This window comes from Sander lucioperca, chromosome 21 (genome assembly GCF_008315115.2).
Source record: "Sander lucioperca isolate FBNREF2018 chromosome 21, SLUC_FBN_1.2, whole genome shotgun sequence".
NCBI lineage: Eukaryota > Metazoa > Chordata > Actinopteri > Perciformes > Percidae > Sander > Sander lucioperca.
In genome coordinates this window covers 27,395,321-27,414,796 of record NC_050193.1, presented here as the reverse complement: position 1 = coordinate 27,414,796, position 19,476 = coordinate 27,395,321, and the positions used below count along the sequence as shown (strand labels likewise).

Sequence of the window (19,476 nt, the reverse complement as noted above, 5' to 3'; positions counted from 1 at the left end):
ACACATAAGCATGAACTGGTAAACTGGTCGTTATTGCTTTTATCCACCTGGTTGGAATACAGTTTATGGTTCACACTGTTTGAATTGGATGTGAAAGGACGCACGACAGCCAGCGTGCTTGCAGATGTGTTAAATTTGAAACTACTTAGGTGCTCATATTTTTTTATATCTATCTATCTTGTGCATGCAATAGGTTTACAAAGTGAAAAAGCCTAAAGTCCACCCCAAAGGGACTTACCATCTCCAACAGAAAACACTGTTCACAAACTGCTCCAAACAGCTCTATTGTAGTCCAGCCTTTACTTCAGAGACAAACGTGGTCACTTTGGAACACACGTTATAATGCTCACCTAGCTGCTAGCATGGCACGCCCTCATACTCTGCTTCTGACTGGCTAGTAGTCCTTACCTAGGTACTGTCAGGACACGCCCTCATACTCTGCTTCTGACTGGCTAGTAGTCCTTACCTAGGTACTGAGCATGTGCGACTCCCAACTAAGATGTTACAGCAGTGAGATGTCTCACTCTGTAGCTAAAACAGAGAGCTCAACACACAGGGTGAAAAGAGGAGCTGCAGCAATGTGTTGTACAAAAATGTTTTGAAAATGAAACCATGTAAACCTATTCTGATATAACCTCTAAATACAATTATGAACCTAAAAATGAGCATAATATGAGCACTTTAAGCATCTTTTTACTCTACATAAAGACTGTCAGACACAGGGTCATATACAACTGCATGTTTATTACATCGTTTTGTGAAATCTAGACAATATTAGCAAGAGAAATCGGTTAATGTCAAACCCATAATCCAACCATATGCTCAACCGTAAGTATGAACAATTAGGTACAAATTCTAAATTTGTAGCCACCATTTAAACAATTCTTTGCAGTTTTCAAATCAAAAAAAGGAACTTTGAGGGCATAAAGTAAATAACTTTCATATAGCATTTAATTCTTAGACCATTAAATATCAATGGATTGTACGATACGGTCAGTTATCTCAGAGGTGGCGGCTCACTCCTTGTTTTTCTGCTTCTCTTTCTTCTCCTGCGCTTTTCGTTTCTGTCTGCCGAGCTGTCTGAAGAACAGTCTCTTGGGGTTCAGACCGTAGGCCTTCAGTCTCTGTCTGCTGAACTCCCGGCCGCCTATTCTCACCCCGCCGGTTCCCGATATGAGGCGTCCGCCCGAGGGCTTGTGCTTCTTCTTGGACCACTTTGGCCTCTCAGTCCTGTTTTCCACCTCGTCAGCTTTACCTGCCGCTGCCACGGCAGAAACCCCCGTCTGGGGCTCCTCTTCCCGTTTCATCTTCTTTTTCTTGGGTATCAGAATCTCCTCCTCCTCTGCTGCTGCTTCTTCTGCCTCGTCTCCTGCTCGTCGGAGAGCTTGGACTACAGTCTCTTCCGCAGAGTCTAGGATTGAGGCTGCGTCGCCGTCCTCAGCTGTCGCTCCGTCTCGCTTCTCAGCGTCCTTCAGATGATCTCGTCGCTTCTTCCCCACCTTGGTCTTAGCCTCTGCCAGCTCTTTGTCTTCCCTATAGATTAAATTCACATACATATCGTTAGAAATTACTCCCGTAATGATTTACGGCGCGGCAAAGTCCCTCCCCTTCCAGTGAACCCCCATGGGACCTTATTTCGTAAATAACAAATATGTACGGTAGTTAGGGTCGGGTATCGAACCCCGGTGCTAATACGCCACCTGTGCCTAAACGACCAATATCTACCGGACTGAATTGCAACACAGATTTCAGTGCCTCATTACGGTGCCAATTAAATGCCTTCCACGTTGCTCACTGATGCTCTGAAAGACGTTAGAGGTACAGGAGCATCGCTGCATGTGACGCTAGTTAACACGTCACTTGGCAGCAGGTAACGTTAGCCTAGCGTTAGCTAGCAGCTGCATTAAACATGGTTAAAATGCTGACCGCTAAACGGTGTAAAGGGTGTCTGTATTTCACTGTAGAGGACTCCAACAGCGGGACGTTAAGCAGTCTGCAGCTGCCGTTGTCGGGAAAAACACACATAGTGCGTTCACTTGAAACTAGTAAGCCTTGTGGTGCATTCAAAGTTAATGTAAAATACCCTATTATTTTTTAAAAGTACCGGTTCAGGCACCAGCACCGTTTTAAAAGTATCGTTTTAGCACCGGTATCGGAAAAAAAACGATACCCAACCCTAACGGTAGTGCATCATTTTTTGATCCCGTTTAAATTGAGCTATGAATTACACATGTTCATCAAGTTGTTTAAAAGTTGTTTAAAGATAATTTTGCAAGTTAAGGTCTCAGTTTGTCATAGTACCACTTTAGTTTTGTGTGAAACAGCTCAGAGAACTATATCTGGTCTCGCACAATATACGTCACCTTGTCTGCTGCTCAGTTCGCTCGGTAGCTTAGCTATCTTCCACAACACACGTAACGTTATCTTACCTGATGCGTTTAACCCAGCGTCATTTTATCAGCTGGGAAGTGAAAGAACGAACAAGATCCGTTGCTCGTGTGAGTAACAAACAGTACATCCCGGCACCAAACAAACATCGTAGCTTCAGCAAAACGTCACAACTTTGGGGTGACTAGTCTTTCTAATTATGTATTTTATACTTCCGTTTTACGACAAACAGACTTTCTTGACTTGCAAAATTATCTTTTAAATTACCAAACGTGTAATTCATGGCTCATTTCAAACGGGATCAAAAAAATCATTTCGCTCCATTCACTACCGTACATATTTTTTCCGAAATATAGTCCCGTGGTGGTCCACCGTAAGAGGGGGGACTTGGCCTCTCCATTATTCCTGGTGCAGCTCATTAGTATGTTGGGTTTTGTTTTCTACTCACTCAGAATACACAGAGCTCAGGATTTCCTTTTTCCTCTTTTCATTCTGAGCCTTGATGATATAGTTCTTCAAATCGCTCGTCTCTTCCTTGTCAGACCTGAGAGAACAAAAGAAAATGATCCGAGTGTAAGAGATGACCCGAGACAACAGAACAGACGGGACACTTAAACGTGAAGGACCGAGCCGGTACCTGAACATGCACGTCTTCTTCAGAGAGCACCAGCGGTTCAGCTCTGTATCGTTAGCAGTTAAAATCTGGGGGAAGAACCAGAGTCTTTAATTAGTTCAAAATCTACAGCTCATGTCTTTCTGTAACAACTTGGTTTTGTATCACCGGGGCAGATTAAGAGTTTGTCTGCTTTAAAAAAGGTGCACTATGAGTTCCTGCATGGTTTCAGCGCAATTTCTTTTGTCGCAAATCGTAGGCATCTCTCCTTGATCCGCTAGCTGCCTGCCCCCTGAACACACCGTGAAAAAGCCCGGTCAGGGCTCGCAAACGTCAAACAAACTAGAGGCACAGGCTGTGAACCAAAACACAACAAACCACTCCAGCCAATCACAGACGAGATGGTTGGGGGAGGGGGTTAGTGACAGTCAGTCATGACAGTTACGGAAACATGGGGCGCGTTTGCTCTGTTTTGCTTGAAATTTACTTGGAACGTCAACAGGAGTGACCATGCAGGAAGTCATAGTGCTCCTTTACATACTTGACGTTTGCTGCCGTGTGTTCTGCTCAGAGAGAAGATTAAATTGAGATCATTCCCTGGTCAGAGCTCTCCCCGGAGGAAAGCAATACCAGATCAGTCACCTCAAGGCTCATCACTGCAGCATTATCAACCAACATCCAGTCAGCAAACATATCTTTGTTCTCACCCATATTACAGCTAGGGCTGGGTACCGAATTCTGTACCTTTTTAGGCACCGACCGAATTGCCTCTAAGTATTGAAAAATACCTCGTCATTCAAAACCCAATTTCAATACCTTAGGAGTGAATCTCATCAGCATCAGTGAGCCAATCAGCATGCTTCTACCAAGATCTAATGTTTGTGATTGGCTGTCCAACGTTACCCGTTGCAGAGACACAGGAAAAACTACGTCACACAAAGACGGGGCTCACGTAGTAGGAGCTGACTTTTTTATTTTATTTTTTTAAGATTTGTGCCATAATGTGTAAGGTTGTAATTTTTTTGTTTGGTTGTTATCGAAAAAAGTATCGGTTAGGAACCGTATCGAAGTCACGGTATTGATATTGAATTTTTTTTTTAACAATACCCAACCCTAATTACAACTGACCATTCTCTAGACCCCGCCCCCGAAAAGCTATTGTCCAATCATAGCTTAGCAGCTGAAACTAGCCACGGAAAGTCTGTCAAAGAGTCGTCCACATGTAGAGAATAGACGACTACGACTACTACTACTACTACTACTACTACTACTACTACTAGGATTTAAAGAGTTTGGTCCTGGATGCTATCAGAGTTTAACCCTCAGAGAAGGGAGGTCCTTGCTTACATCATCCGGTTTAAAAATCGCTCTAAATAAAAACCATGGCTTGAGAATTCATTGCTCTGAATGCTCCAGTATCTGAAGCTGGAAGTAGTGCTGTTCTCACCTCCTCGGTGCTCAGGCCGAAGTCGTTGGCCAGGACCTGCCTGTAGCGGAACCGGCACGGCAGGTCGTCAATGATGTCCTCGTAGTCCAGCTTATAGTACTCGTCCAGGTACTGCTCAAAGCTCTTCTCCTCTGAAATACAAACAGTTACTGTATGTTGGAAGACCCAGGGTAGTTCTATTTCAACGACTCCTTCACTTACAATGTTTATCTTGAAGTTTATATCTTTTAAACGATACTGACACGCAAGACTAGTTACACACAACAGTCTCAACTCTACAACTAACTTGTAAGAACAATGTTTGTGGAAGAAAAGTAAGCTACCTTTTGATAAAGGTAAGCAGTAAACATTTCGTTCTCCTTTGTCTCTGTGAGCTACCTAGATGTTAATTCTAAACCCACGTGTCACACCGGGGCAGATTAAGAGTTTGTCAGTCACGTTTGCTGCCGTGTGTTCTGCTCAGAGAGAAGATTAAATTGAGATCATTCCCTGGTCAGAGCTCTCCCCGGAGGAAAGCAATACCAGATCAGTCACCTCAAGGCTCATCACTGCAGCATTATCAACCAACATCCAGTCAGCAAACATACGTCAACATAACCTTGTGAAATGGTCGAGTAAGCTTATCGGTGAATCCCAGATGTACCCAGCATCCCTGCACACTAGACAGCTACAGCGGATAACCGATTCCATTTTAAATGACAGCTTGCACCCCGAATCCCAGCCTCTCCCTTCTGGAAAGAGGTTTTTAGTTTCATGTTGTGTAGTCATGTGTAATAGAATTTTAGATTTTTTTTTTTAGTCATTTCCTTCTATTTTGTTATGTTTTCCTTTATGTGCAGGGATCACTTGTCTGGTCGGGCAAGTGGGGGAAAAAAAAAAAAAAATCTACTTGCCCAAAGTCGATTTTTACTGGCCCCTATACAAATGTCGAAAAAAAAAAAAGTGCAAAAAAAAAAAAAAAAAAACACTTAAAAAACAAAGTCAAAAAAGCCTAAACTTTTTTTTTTTTTTAAAAAGGCAAAAAGTGTCAAAAACATAAAACAAAACCTAAAAAATGTCCAAAAAAAGTCTAAGACGTTGAACAGCATCAAAAGTGCATAAAAAGTCCATCCATCCATCTTCGTCCGCTTATCCGGTAACGGGTCGCGGGGGTAGCAGCTCCAGCAGGGGACCCCAAACTTCCCTTTCCCGAGCCACATTAACCAGCTCCGACTGGGGGATCCCGAGGCGTTCCCAGGCCAGGTTGGAGATATAATCCCTCCACCTAGTCCTGGGTCTTCCCCAAGGCCTCCTCCCAGCTGGACGTGCCTGGAACACCTCCCTAGGGAGGCGCCCAGGGGGCATCCTTACCAGATGCCCGAACCACCTCAACTGGCTCCTTTCGACGCGAAGGAGCAGCGGCTCTACTCCGAGCTCCTCACGGATGACTGAGCTTCTCACCCTATCTCTAAGGGAGACGCCAGCCACCCTCCTGAGGAAACCCATTTTGGCCGCTTGTACCCTGGATCTCGTTCTTTCGGTCATGACCCAGCCTTCATGACCATAGGTGAGGGTAGGAACGAAAACTGACCGGTAGATTGAGAGCTTTGCCTTCTGGCTCAGCTCTCTTTTCATCACAACGGTGCGATAAAATGAATGTAATACCGGCACCGCTGCGCCGATTCTGACCAATCTCCCGCTCCATTGTCCCCTCACTCGTGAACAAGACACCAAGGTACTTGAACTCCTTCACTTGTGTGCATAAAGTCTAAAAAAAAGCATCAAGCACAAACTCAGTTCTTGATTGGCTAGTCTATATCCTCGACGTTCCACTTCTGGGATTGCTCCGTTGCCGCCGGAAAATCTTTAGACCGGATGTCCGTCCCCTTCCTCTTTGTGTTGGCGTTCTAACCTCCGGTGGATTTGTGAGGACTATGGTTAACTGCTCCTCAGATCTCTGCAGGGTAAATCCAGACAGCTAGCTAGACTATCTGTCCAATCTGAGTTTTCTGTTGCACGACTAAATATAGACTTTAATATCGTCAGATTTAATGTCATTTTGGACCCCAGGACGACTAACTGGTCGTTTAGGCGTCAGCTAATGGGGATCCTTCTAATAAACTAAACTTTACTGACACTTACGTGGATCAAACACAGGCTTGTTTTTGGTGATGACTTCTGCAAAGTGAGACTTTTTCTTCTTTTTGCCCGATTGTGGCAAATCCTCTTTCTTCATCTTCTTCCGTTCCTTTTTCTTCTTAGAGGCGGTGTGCTGGCTCGGGTCGTAGTCCGCATCCATCTATTTCAACAGGATGACTTTAGGTCAGTTTTTTAGGTCAGAATGAATGGTTGCTTTCAGTAAAATTGCGTCTACTCACAATGAAGTTTTCATCTTCACAGTGGGGTCCAGAGGCGTCATACTCCTGCTCCTCTTCATCACCGTCCTCCTCTCGTTCCTCTCCGGTCCAAGTGTCCCAGTTCCAGTGCTCTGTTGCACACACACAAGCCCCCGTATGATACATTAATGCAATGACATGAACATTTTCCACTAGGAAATAAAGCACAAATGACAGATTGTGGTTCTCATTGCTACACAAGTATTAAAGTCCTGATTCTTCTCTGCAGGAATCTGATTCCTTTTAAAGCTTTAAGAAACCTCGAATCTTGAGTGAACTCAAGTGCTCATATGCTTTTTGGCTTTTTCCCCCTTTCCTTTGTGTTATACATCTTGTTTGTGCACATTATAGGTTTATAAAGTGAAAAAGCCCAAAGTCCACCCCAAAGGGACTTACCATCTCCAACAGAAAACACTGTTCACAAACTGCTCCAAACAGCTCTATTGTAGTCCAGCCTTTACTTCAGAGACAAACGTGGTCACTTTGGAACACACGTTATAATGCTCACCTAGCTGCTAGCATGGCACGCCCTCATACTCTGCTTCTGATTGGCTAGTAGTCCTTACCTAGGTACTGTCAGGGCACGCCCTCATACTCTGCTTCTGACTGGCTAGTAGTCCTTACCTAGGTACTGAGCATGTGCGACTCCCAACAAAGATGTTACAGCAGTGAGAGGTCTCACTCTGTAGCTAAAACAGAGAGCTCAACACACAGGGTGAAAAGAGGAGCTGCAGCAATGTGCAGTACAACAAAAATATGTTTTTTGAGAATTAAACCATGTAGACCTATTCTGATATAACCTCTAAATACAATTATAAACCTGAAAATGAGCATAATATGAGCACTTTAAAACTCCTGTTGTCCATGGGTCAAATTTGACCCGTTTTTAAACATCAGCATCAGAAATTTGGGATTCTTTCATCCAAATGGTCCAAAAATGTAAGGTCAGTTGACTACTTTATTGAATTTTGGATGTTTTTTCCCCCAAAACACAAAAACGGTTTAAATGGTTTCAAAACCGTATCCTGAAACTAAACTGACAAAACACAAAACAAAAAGTATTTCATATAAAGAGATTTCTTGACCATGAATTCAAAGAAAAAAAAAAAATGAGTGTAAAACTAGTGGTAATACATTGGTGTGAGTGGTGTGTGCAGTATACTGGTGGTAGTGTAAAACAAAGAAAATGTTGAAAAAAATGTTCAATTTCCCGGGAGGACAACACAAGGGTTGAGGTGATGAAGTAAGGCAAGGCAACTTTATTTATAGCACATTTCAGCAGAGGGCAACTCAAAGTGCTTTACATAAAACATTAAAAAGCAAAAGAGCAAGATAGGAAATAAAAAATAAAGTGAAATATTGACGAATACAAATATAATACAAGATAAAATACAAGAATAAAATTCACAGTTCAATATAAAAATTAAGAATAGGCAACATCAAAAAGAAAGGTCTTCAGCCTTAATTTAAAAAGAGCTGAGAGTCGCGGCTGACCTGCAGCTTTCTGGAAGTTTGTTCCAAATATTTGGAGTGTAAAAACTACGCACGTAAAGAAGTACTACTCCGTTCGGGGGTTTACGTGCACCAGCCAAATGGCTAGTAAATGTCAAACTCTACCAGCTACCCAATAGATTACTATTGGTTTTTTGGTTGGAGAGTGAAGCAAATCTACCAGCCAACTGCATATTTTAGTGCCAATATTGAACCCTGACTGCATTCAATCAAAACATGCAGGTCTGAACACTGCTGCATCGGGAGAAAACCCATCTTACCGTCAAGCTCATCATCATCATCAAACTGAGGCTTCCCCTCCTCTTCTTCTCCGTAGTATTCGTTCCCAAAGAACTTCTGCAAACAGGAAGGAAAACAAATAAAGCAAATGGCGCTTACAAGTTTAAAAGCAAGGAAAAAAATGGTAGTAGGAGTGTGCTCCCATGGTCAAAGACAGTAGTGGCAGTATCTCTACGTTGGCTGGTTTAAAACCTCTAAATGGAGACGCAGCTTGCTGAGTTCCCTGAGCACAAGTCTAATCAGCCAAACTCAGAACACCTGTTAGTGAGAGCAGCAGGAGGAGCCCAGGTGTTACTGATCCCACTAACGATGGCTCTGTTGTACTCAGCTGTCCACACTGAACCAGGCAGCGGTGACGGCTACGTGATGGACCTGTTTCACAGCAGACATTTTGACTTGTCAGATACCCGTTTACACGTACATGGTTATTTTGAAAAACTGAGACATTTCCCTTCGTTTGTGCCCTCCGTTTACACGCAAACGGAGAATTTGCCTTTGAAAACGATTCTTTCTAAAAAACTGCGGCCAGAGTGGAGATTGTGGAAAACTTCGTTTGCACAAAAAACTGAGACAAGCGGAGGTTTTATTTGTTCAAAAGAGAGAGGAAGTGATTCGTTGCTGTTGTTGCTATTTTTGGGATTCTGATTGGCTAACGTGGGCTTGAGCTTCTTTTCTGAAAACTGACAGCTGTGCACAATGTTATTTTTGAAAACGGAGAGGGTGAAATGTCCGTTTATGAAAATAGCCGGCCACATGTAAACGTAGCCATAGTAGGAAAAGCACAGCTGAAATTGATAACTTAACGATGGCTCGGTTCCATCAAGTGTCCCAGCGAGCTATTTCAGTGAGTCAGGACCTCTCCTAAGTGGAATGCAGCCATCATTAATGGTTTTGAATACACCTGTGGCTTTCCTACTATGACATATCAACATGTCTGCTGTGAAAAAGGTATATACCCACCCCCGTATACCCACTAGGAAAACTCCACGATTTCTGTACACCCACTTACAAAAGCGACAGGATAACATTACGTAACAACGATTGTTTCCTGACAGAACGTTCACACTTTCGTTTATATATTCACCGTCTGTGTTGCGAGGCACTTAGGAACTACAACACAGTTGCTTGGCGGTCATTCTCGGCGCAAGTTAACTAATGTGAACCACTAAAGGAGAACGAAAAGCAAATTTAAACTACACTCTTTCAGTGTTTCCTAAGCCTGCGGTCCTGACAGCTTTGTGGGGCCAAAATGCTGGACCCCACAAGTTTAAAGGTCTGTTTGAGGGTTAAAACTTGGTTTTAGGATTAGGGTTAGAATTAGGTTATGGTTAGGGTGAGGGTAAGGGTTAAGGTTAGGCATTTAGTGGTGATGGTTAGGGTAAGGGGCTAGGGAATGCATTATGTCAATGACAGGTCCCCACAAAGATAGTGAAACGCACTGTGTGTGTGTGTGTGTGTGTGTGTGTGTGTGTGTGTGTGTGTGTGTGTGTGTGTGTGTGTGTGTGTGTGTGTGTGTGTGTGTGTGTGTGTGTTTGCGGCCACCTGCATGAGCTGATCGTGTTGCTGTGGATCGAAGTCTCCCTCCAGGTCAGTCTGACTGAAGGCCAGCTGCTCGTTGCCGGTCAGCTCCTGGAGCTTCTTGAGCTTCTCCATGATCTCGTTGCGCTTCAGGTTCTTCAGCTGCTTCAGCTGCTCGCGCTTCTGCTCTTTCTCCTGAAACGAGGTGTTGGGGAAAGGGAGCAAAAGGGAAAAGCCGAGAGAAAGGTGGGTTTATATTAGCTAATGAACGAAGCAGGGCTGGGCAATATATCAATATTATATTACATCGACATCGATGTACAGAGGCTTGCATAAGTTTATGAACCCATGCTAAAGTTGACTAAAAAGAGGAATAAAAAAAAAATCATCTTTTGGAAATTGAACTTAATGCCTTAATTAAAAATAATTAGGAAAAATCCACCCTTTAAGGACACCATTTTCCTTTGTGAATGAATAATGTATCGTAAATAAATAAATGTTCTTCCTTAAAATACAGGGGGCATAAGTCAGTACACCCCTATGTTAAATTCCCATAGAGGCAGGCACACTTTTATTTTGAAAGGCCAGTTATTTCATGGATCCAGGATACTATGCATCCTGATAAAGTTCCCTTGGCCCCCACATCATCACATACCCTTCACCATACCCCCACATCATCACATACCCTTCACCATACCCCACATCATCACATACCCTTCACCATACCCCCACATCATCACATCCCCTTCACCATACCCCCACATCATCACATACCCTTCACCATACCCCCACATCATCACATACCCTTCACCATACCCCCACATCATCACATACCCTTCACCATACCCCACATCATCACATACCCTTCACCATACCTAGAGATTAACATGGTCGTATTTCAGTTAGCCTAATAGCTGGTTTGATTTGCATTGAGAGATGATTTTATGGAAAGTACCCCATGTTAATCTCATGCTAAAAAATGTTTTTTGGACATGTCTTTTTAGTCAACTTTAGCATGGGTGTGTAAACTTATGCAAGCCACTGTATGAGGCTAAATATCGTCTTCAATTTTGGATATCTTAATATCGTGATATGACACAAGTGTTGTCTTTTTTTCAGTTTTTTAAGGCTGCATTACAGTAAAGTGATGAATTCTTATGAACTTACCAGACTATTATTTGGCTTTACCCACTTAGTCATTGCATCCACATTATTTGTGATTGTTTATCATTGTGTTAATATTTTGTGACATCGATGTATTTGGTCAAAAATATTATGATATTTTATTTCTTTTCCATATCACCCAGCTCTATATAGTAATAAGTGATAACAAAAAGTCATAGTACAATATTTAGAAAAAAGTCATAGTACAGTATGATAATGATAATTATGAATTTGATTGTGAGAAGCAGAGGGAGCAAAAGTTAATACTGGCGGGGACAAAAGCTTGGTTTGATTTTTTCCCCTCCCGAACATAATACACACCTTATCCTTCCTTTCTTTCACTTCCTCCCTTTTGCGTTTCCTGCGGTCGTCTTTGGAGCGCACGGAGGTGGCGATGCTGCGGGGGTACGTCTTGACCCGCTGAGCGTCGGGCTCTTCAAATCGGAAGTTGTAGCTTCTCTCAAAGTCCGCCTGCCGCTCCAAGAAAGTCTCCCCTTCCTCTTCCGAATCGTCCACATCATCCTGGACCACCTCTTCGTAGGTCGGGATCCTTAATGCGTCGGGAGAGTTTGCATTATGAATGCCTCGGTTCCTTCACTTCGTAGCTCGCTCGGAAAAACAAAACCAACATCCACACAGGCAGCAACCTACCGTTCATCATCACCCTCATCTAGGTAGCCCTTGTTGAGGACGTAGTCTCTCAGGAAACGCTCCCTCTCGTCCAGCTCTGGGTCATTCCAGTAGTCCCTTAAGTACTTCTGTCTCAACAGAAAACAGTCTCATTACTGAGCAAGCCAAATCTATTTCCCACCAAGCTTTCTTAAGCCCAGTTCAGACCAAAGATCAGGGTTTCCCTTCATAAGAGGAATTTTTGGCACCCCCCTCCCCCCAAAGAGGTTTCAGCCAGCACCAAAGGAAAAATCAGAGGCAAAATGATAACAATTGACAAAAATAGCTGAAAAGCAGAGCCTAAACTTGAATAGTAGCACTTAGGTAAATAGCTACGTTTTCCTGTCCAGAGTCTGGCTGTGTTGAACTCTCCCGGGGATTTTAACAGTGGTATTTAAAGGGGCGCTATGCAGTTTTCTTCGCCGTTTTCTTGCTTTTTGCTGGCAGGTTTCTCTATAGACAGTCCCTCCAGAAAAACGTGACTATGCGATCGCATAATTCAATGCATAATCAGCCAAAGTCCGCATATTTATGCGGGGCCCGCATTTTTTCAAATACGCCGCACTTTCGCCGCATAAATTGCCAATTTCCGCGCAAAATAACACCTTTACCGTACGTAAACCGATCATGCTTACTGTCGCACTGTCCATAGCAATGATTCTCTGTACATCCACTCTAACCTGCGACTTCTCAGGCTTTTTTTGTAGCTGGATATCATTTGTGGTGTCTTAAAACATGAATGAGGGTAGTGATAGTGGGATACTTGCTACAGCTGCATTTCTAGTAGAGATGAAGCTGTTCCGACGGTGCTTAGCACCGCTCCCTCTCTTCAGTCACTCTCTAACTCGCTCGACCACATACCGCGCTCGTGGGCCCAAAACTCTGCCATTTTGACCAGCTGACAGTTTGTAACATAGAAATAAAATGGGATTATGGGTCATTTTATTTCTATAGTTTGTAGCTGATTTTACAAGTTGACTTCGCTATGAGCTGATTGGCTGTTGAAACAGGAGACGTCTCTTACGTTCTAAAACCAGCCTCTGGAGACTCCTCCAGCTGGCTCGAGTCGAGCTGAGACAGGCCGATTCAGACCGCTGCAACTTTTCCCTGCAACGTTCAAAACGGTTTTGTCTTGTCACAAATCTTTAGAGTTTAGATTCTCTGCCCGAGCTTGGCCGATATTTCCCGCCACTATCCTCGGGCTGGACCGGGCCCTGTTTTTTTAATCATTACTTTATTAGCCCAATTGGGTGGGGAGAAAGCTATGCAATAATCATGCACAGCGTCTCCTCCACACACACGCATCACACCAGGCCTGCTGGGCTGTATGGTGGAGCATCACACCGGGCCTGCTGGGCTGTATGGTGGAGCATCACACCGGGCCTGCTGGGCTGTATGGTGGAGCATCACACCAGGCCTGCTGGGCTGTATGGTGGAGCATCACACCAGGCCTGCTGGGCTGTATGGTGGAGCATCACACCGGGCCTGCTGGGCTGTATGGTGGAGCATCACACCGCCGGGGCGATGGGGAGCATCACCCGGGCCTGCTGGGCTGTATGGTGGAGCATCACACCAGGCCTGCTGGGCTGTATGGTGGAGCATCACACCAGGCCTGCTGGGCTGTATGGTGGAGCATCACACCAGGCCTGCTGGGCTGTATGGTGGAGCATCACACCGGGCCTGCTGGGCTGTATGGTGGAGCATCACACCGGGCCTGCTGGGCTGTATGGTGGAGCATCACACCAGGCCTGCTGGGCTGTATGGTGGAGCTTAAGAAACATAAGCAACATGGAGCTTGTATAAATAAAATCAGGAGAATTAACTTTGAGCAAGTTTGGAGGAAAGTTGGAGGTATGGAACCATTTTAAACAAGTCGTGGGCAGTGACAACATGTGTGTTGGCTTTCTCGAGTGCATTAAGTGCAGCACGCTGCTCGCCTATGACAGCAAAAAAACGGGAACAGACACATGAAGCAGGCTCGTCATGGCAGAAAAGATGATAGTCAGCCTTCAATGTCCTCTTTTGTTACTTCTCCAAGCACACCCCTTCTAAACAGATTTCTGCAGCTCAAACAACTCAGAATTGTAGTTGAGAATGTCAGTTATAACGGCCCACGTATTAAAAAACTGCAATGTGCACGGGCTCGGGTAGGGTCGGGCTTGATTTTTTTGGGCCAGATCTAAGCTTTACAAATCTTTGGTCTGAACTGGTCTTTACACCCAATATATCTCTCACACACACACACACACACACACACTCACCATGTCCTTCACCTCCTCCGGACCCTCGAGGTCAGCTTGGCCTTTCAGCCAGTCCACATAGTCTGCCTCTTCTTTATCCTACAAACAGCAACAGGAGCAGAGAAATCCATCCTGACCTGTAATGCTTTTGTACGTCTCTATTTCAAGATGGGATGGAACTGCTAACGGCTTCTGACCTTCTCTTCCTGTGTTTTGATCCTCCTGATGAGCAGCTTGGATGGTCCCTCTCGCCCACTGCCCTTGTCGTCATCATCGTCATCATCATCATCGTCGTCGCTGTCCTGGATGAACTTACGGAAGCTGAGGAGAGGTTTTAGTTTCTGTAAATAGTTTGCGAGTTAAGCTTGATTTATGCTTCTGCGGAGGCTCCACGCAGAGCTTTCGCCTGTAGCCTACGTAAGTGGCCTGAAGTTGATACTTGTGCGTTGGTGTGTGTGTCGATCTCTTTAAGAGAATAGCAGGGCCGGCGTGTGTGTGTGTGTGTGTGTGTGTGCGCGCGCGCTTGTTTTACTATATTCGTGGGGTCCAAAAACCGGGAGTCCAGTATACTTGTGGGGTCTGCACAGCCTTGTGGGGCCCAAAATGCTGGACCCCACAAGTTTAAAGGGCTGTTTGAGGGTTAAGACTTGGTTTTAGGATTAGGGTTAGAATTAGGTTATGGTTAGGGTGAGGGTAAGGGTTAAGGTTAGGCATTTAGTGGTGATGGTTAAGGTTAGGGTAAGGGGCTAGGGAATGCATTATGTCAATGAGGGGTCCCCACAAAGATAGTGAAACGTGTGTGTGTCTCTGTCTGTCTGTCTGTCTGTGTGTGTGTGTGTGTGTGTGTGTGTGTGTGTGTGTGTGTGTGTGTGTGTGTGTGTGTGTGTGTGTGTGTCTGTGTGTGTGTCTGTGTGTGTCTGTGTGTGTGTGTGTCTGTGGTAGAGAGAGTGACTGTGCTGATCCATTTGTCCGACACGACTGAAGCGTGGTGTCGCGACGTCATACATCCATGGTTGATGCTGCACGCCCCTGACCGGCAGCTGATTGGACGAACGCCTGACGTGTGTCTTCTCGAGAATTTCAACCGAGAGTTTCTGAAAACATTTTAAGCGAGAAATAGGCCGTACGGTTGCTGAATCTGTCTTCATTTCAGATCGACAACGGTCCGTTTGAAAGACTTTCGTCTACTTCTACTGGATAGTCACGTCGCGTTCAACGGATTCATTTGCATAAAGATGGGTATCGGCCAGCTTTTGGACGCGCAGCATTTTCTCAAATGCAGCGCCGCCTTCCCGGGATGCTTTGCAGGGGCGTTAAAGTCGCTTGACGTCACCTATAGGAATAGAGTGGAGCGTCACACGGCCAAATGGATCACCAGCGTGAGAGAGTGACGTGATTAGCTTCAGAGTGAGTAGTGACTCTAGAGTCATAGTGAGAGAAACAAAGTGTCTCCCCTGTTCTTTCTGACCACGGTGGGAAATCTGGAGCAGGAGAAGTTAACCCTCTCCTTGATTTCATGTTGTTTACGGAGAAGGAGAACCAGGAAATGAGTCGGGGGAAATGCAACGCTACCAAGCCACGGCCGAGCGACGTGAAGTTACATTTTGTGAGAGGTGCAGGTCAGGCTACAGCTTACGGTCCGTGTCTCCACCTACCTACGTACGTAGCCACGGCGTTGACTTAACGCAGAAGCATAAATCGGCGTTCATACTGCCAGACCCTTTAAGATTGTTTGAGTCTTACCTCTGTTTCAGCTCCCGCTGCTCCTGAATGTAGCTCGGAGAGGCAGCTCTCTTTGAAAGAAAACAAAGAGGATTAAAAAAAAAACATCTCTTACCTGTTACTATCTCCATATTCTTGTTATTTACTAAGTTATTTGGTAACAGGGTCTACCTCTATTCTCCTGGCGGCCTCCTCGTCATCACTGTCGTCATCATCCTCATATTTGCTGTGAAGTAAAAACAAAAAGATCAGAGATAGGAGTAGAAGAACAATAGCAGGTTTTATGTGTATATGTAAATAATAAAGGCGATACTATCAGTGTTTCCCACACAGACTAATGTGTGGCGGTGCGCCTCACCATCAACACTGTTTTTTATTTTAATCGCTATTTAAAACACGTTCTTCTGCATTTCCTTTCCCTGCTCTCCTCCGTCTCTCTGTCACTTGTGTCTCGCTCACACACACACACACACACACACACACACACCTCCTCCCACCGTGCGGTGTTTTTAGCCCCCGTCGTCGCCTTCCAGGCAGCGCGGCAATGGTTATGTCAAAGAAGTTATGTTAGTGTTAAGGTGAGGGTTAGCTGCCTGTAAGGCGACGTAGGAGGCTTAAAACACCATCGAGCCCACCGTGCACACAGCGTCTGTCTCCGTAAAGGAGAGAAGACGGCTGGCCAAATTCACTAGTTCACTAAAGGTTGGTATCTATCTCGTGAACACCTTTACACAATCACACATTCACAATCTAGTCGCAAGTTTGCGGTAAAATGCAGTTTGTTGTCGAGGTCAAAACACTATATGTAGCAGCTGTGAATCAAATGAACGTGCACGAACGAATGACGAAATGAACGCATGAAACACTGACTGTTATCAAGGTTACATTCGCAAAAAATTTTACCAAAATAAGAGTAGCTTGTATCTTGTGACATTCTCAAATAAGCCATTTGCTCGCTCACCCTTCCTTCTCCAGTATGACTTTACGTTCATAGTCCTTGAGATACATGGGCTTCACTGCTGTCTTCGACGTTGAAGGCTTCTCATTACTGGTGGATGCATCTGAAAGATTTACAGGTATTGTTTATAGGTCTTATAAGGTAACTGCTAATACACTGCACATATTTAGATTTCATTTATAATGACTCTAAACCACCTGCTATAAACCAACTGTATACTACTGTCTACACTGACCTATATTTCTCGTCCTGTCTATACTTTTTATATCACGTTGCACTTTTCTGCTCTTTTTGCACTTCTGGTTGGACGCAAACTGCATTTTGTTGTCTTTGTACTTGTACTCTGCACAATGACAATACAGTTGAATCTAATCTAATATTTAAAAAATAAAAAAAAAAGATATCCTAGAGACTGTGACAGCAATACCAATGATAGTAGAGCTGAACTGTGAAATTAAGCGCCAATTGTTTTGATAATCGATTAATCGGTTTGAGTCATTTTTTAATGAAGAAAAAAAAAGAAAAGAAATGAAAATTCTCTGATGTCAGCTTGTTAAATGTGAATATGTTCTAGTTTCTTCTCTCCTCCGGACAGTAAACTAAAGATCTTTGAGTTGTGGACATAACAAGACCTTTGAGGACGTCATCTTGGGCTTTTGATTCAACATTTTTAACAGGTTTTTGCATTGTATAGACCAAACAACTAATCGATTAATCAAGAAAATGATCAACAGATTAATCGATACTGAAAATAATCGTTAAGTTGCAGCTTTAAATGACAGCGTCTCACACTGTAATGTACGCAATAATCACCTTCTGAGTAGAACTTTGCATCTGCCTCATAGATCTTGGGGTCCTTCTTCTTCAGCAGAGACAACGTTCTGTAAAAATCCCTCTCAACTTCAGGGTCTAGTTCCTAGGAGGGTAACAACAAGACAACATTTCAAACACAACGGCCAGTTGTTGAGAGCAACACGCGGTTATCCATTTCGCAGTTATAAACATAAACATGGCATACGTGCAGTTTAGTGTCCTAACTAAACATTATAAATGGCCCCAAGTTGATTTCCTGTTCAGTGTATGTGAATGACGTGTTATTAGGGATCCCACGTAACTTCTAGGCAAGTCCAGGCTGTTGTCTAGCAATGAAATTCCATTAAAATGTGTAATAGTGTGTGGAAAGAGAAAAAGAAGTCTGGGACAAATTAAAAGTGTATGGTGTAAATTTTGACCTTTCACATAAGTCTGTAATGTACTGTATCATACGTATTGTTTGTTTTAAATTATGGAAGACAAGATGCTGTGTGGTCTTACAACAGACTGTAGTAAACAGTGACGATGTGTGTAAACAGGTGCTCACTGAACTTTGTTTATTAGCTCATTTTGCACAATAATAATACTAAGTTAATTTGATATAGCACCTTTTATAGACGAAGTCACAAAGTGCTTCACATGATAAAAATGTGTACAAATACAGTACAATCCAACAGAAAATAAACAGGGGAAAAAAGAAAATAATTAATGATGATGTTATGATAATAATTAGTTAAGTTTGTTATCGTTTTATTCATTATTTTTGTTTTTTTCCTGGTATGATATGTAGCCTACTGTGTGTATAGTTATAACTTGTATTCTGTCAAACGTAAAGCACTAGGACTGCACTGCTACAGCTGTGTATGGGTCTGTCCTTCTCTTATGGGTTTGTATTTTGTTATTTTATACGAGTTGTGTCATGAAATGATAGTGTATGTTTTAGTTTTTGTCTTACAATTCTTTTATTTTTTATTGTTTATGATGTTATGTGTATTTATTATTGCACTGCCACATTTTCAAGTGAGTTGTAAGGAGCTCAGGAAGAATAGCACCTGCAATGCAGGATCTAATGAGAATCCTAAATAAACAAACAAACTATGAAAAAGAAAGAGAAAAGGCAGCCATGCTAACCACTTCACTGTCCCCAGAGCTGGACTCGGACGACTCGGAGTCACTCTCATCTGCTCGGTCTCCGTATCGGTCCTTCACTGCACAACAACACACAACACGCAGATATATTATACCCACAAATATCACACAGCGTGGCGGAAAAACAACTTAAAAGCTAGCTAACGTTACTCTTTCCCACGTTGTGTTGTTAGCTTGACAGTGTAGCCATCATTAGCTCATTAGCTAGCTAAGTTAGCAGTGACACACTCACGTCTCTGTAGCTCTTCTTTCTGTCGGTACTTCTCATATTTCTGAGCGAAGCCGGGGTTGATTTTCAACTCCGATTTGCCTGACATGGTTTAAAAGAAAGAGATTACAGACACAGTTAAAACTACCCGCTAGTAAAGGGAAGTCATTCCAACTACAACATGCGCGTGTGGAAAGCTGGACCAGGTGGTTTCCGGAGTCCGGACGGACTACAAAGCAACGTTTAATGTGCATGTCGCCACCTACTGTAACGGAGGCGAATATGCGGATGGCGAAGGCATGTTCCGCCCTGCTCTGCCTTACTCTGCCTCTGATTGGCTTACCTTGGCATTCTTACTCTAACGCTAACCAATCTCACGCCTCATGACTAAATCTAACCAATCCAACCAAAGAAGGCAACG

At 43.7% G+C, this 19,476-nt stretch overlaps 1 protein-coding gene and 2 non-coding genes across 3 annotated transcripts; all 3 read right to left on the bottom strand.

Annotated features, from left to right (window-relative positions):
• Positions 1 to 724: 724 nt before the first annotated feature.
• On the bottom strand, positions 725 to 19,313 carry kri1 (KRI1 homolog). The gene is made up of 18 exons (XM_031320929.2): positions 19,080 to 19,313; positions 18,830 to 18,906; positions 17,699 to 17,801; positions 16,889 to 16,988; positions 16,099 to 16,153; positions 15,949 to 15,998; positions 14,403 to 14,526; positions 14,227 to 14,304; positions 11,948 to 12,054; positions 11,618 to 11,846; positions 10,157 to 10,327; positions 8,596 to 8,671; positions 6,806 to 6,915; positions 6,570 to 6,726; positions 4,449 to 4,579; positions 3,026 to 3,090; positions 2,837 to 2,932; positions 725 to 1,533 (listed from the first exon to the last, which is right to left on the bottom strand). Exons 1-18 carry the CDS (start codon positions 19,162 to 19,164, stop codon positions 1,017 to 1,019), a joined length of 2,331 nt encoding a protein of 776 aa, XP_031176789.2. The 5' UTR covers positions 19,165 to 19,313; the 3' UTR covers positions 725 to 1,016.
• Positions 3,565 to 3,663, bottom strand: LOC116065550. The gene has a single exon (XR_004108753.1). It is a non-coding gene; the product is annotated as a Z30 small nucleolar RNA (small nucleolar RNA).
• Positions 4,904 to 5,002, bottom strand: LOC116065549. Its single transcript, XR_004108752.1, has one exon. It is a non-coding gene; the product is annotated as a Z30 small nucleolar RNA (small nucleolar RNA).
• Positions 19,314 to 19,476: the final 163 nt, after the last annotated feature.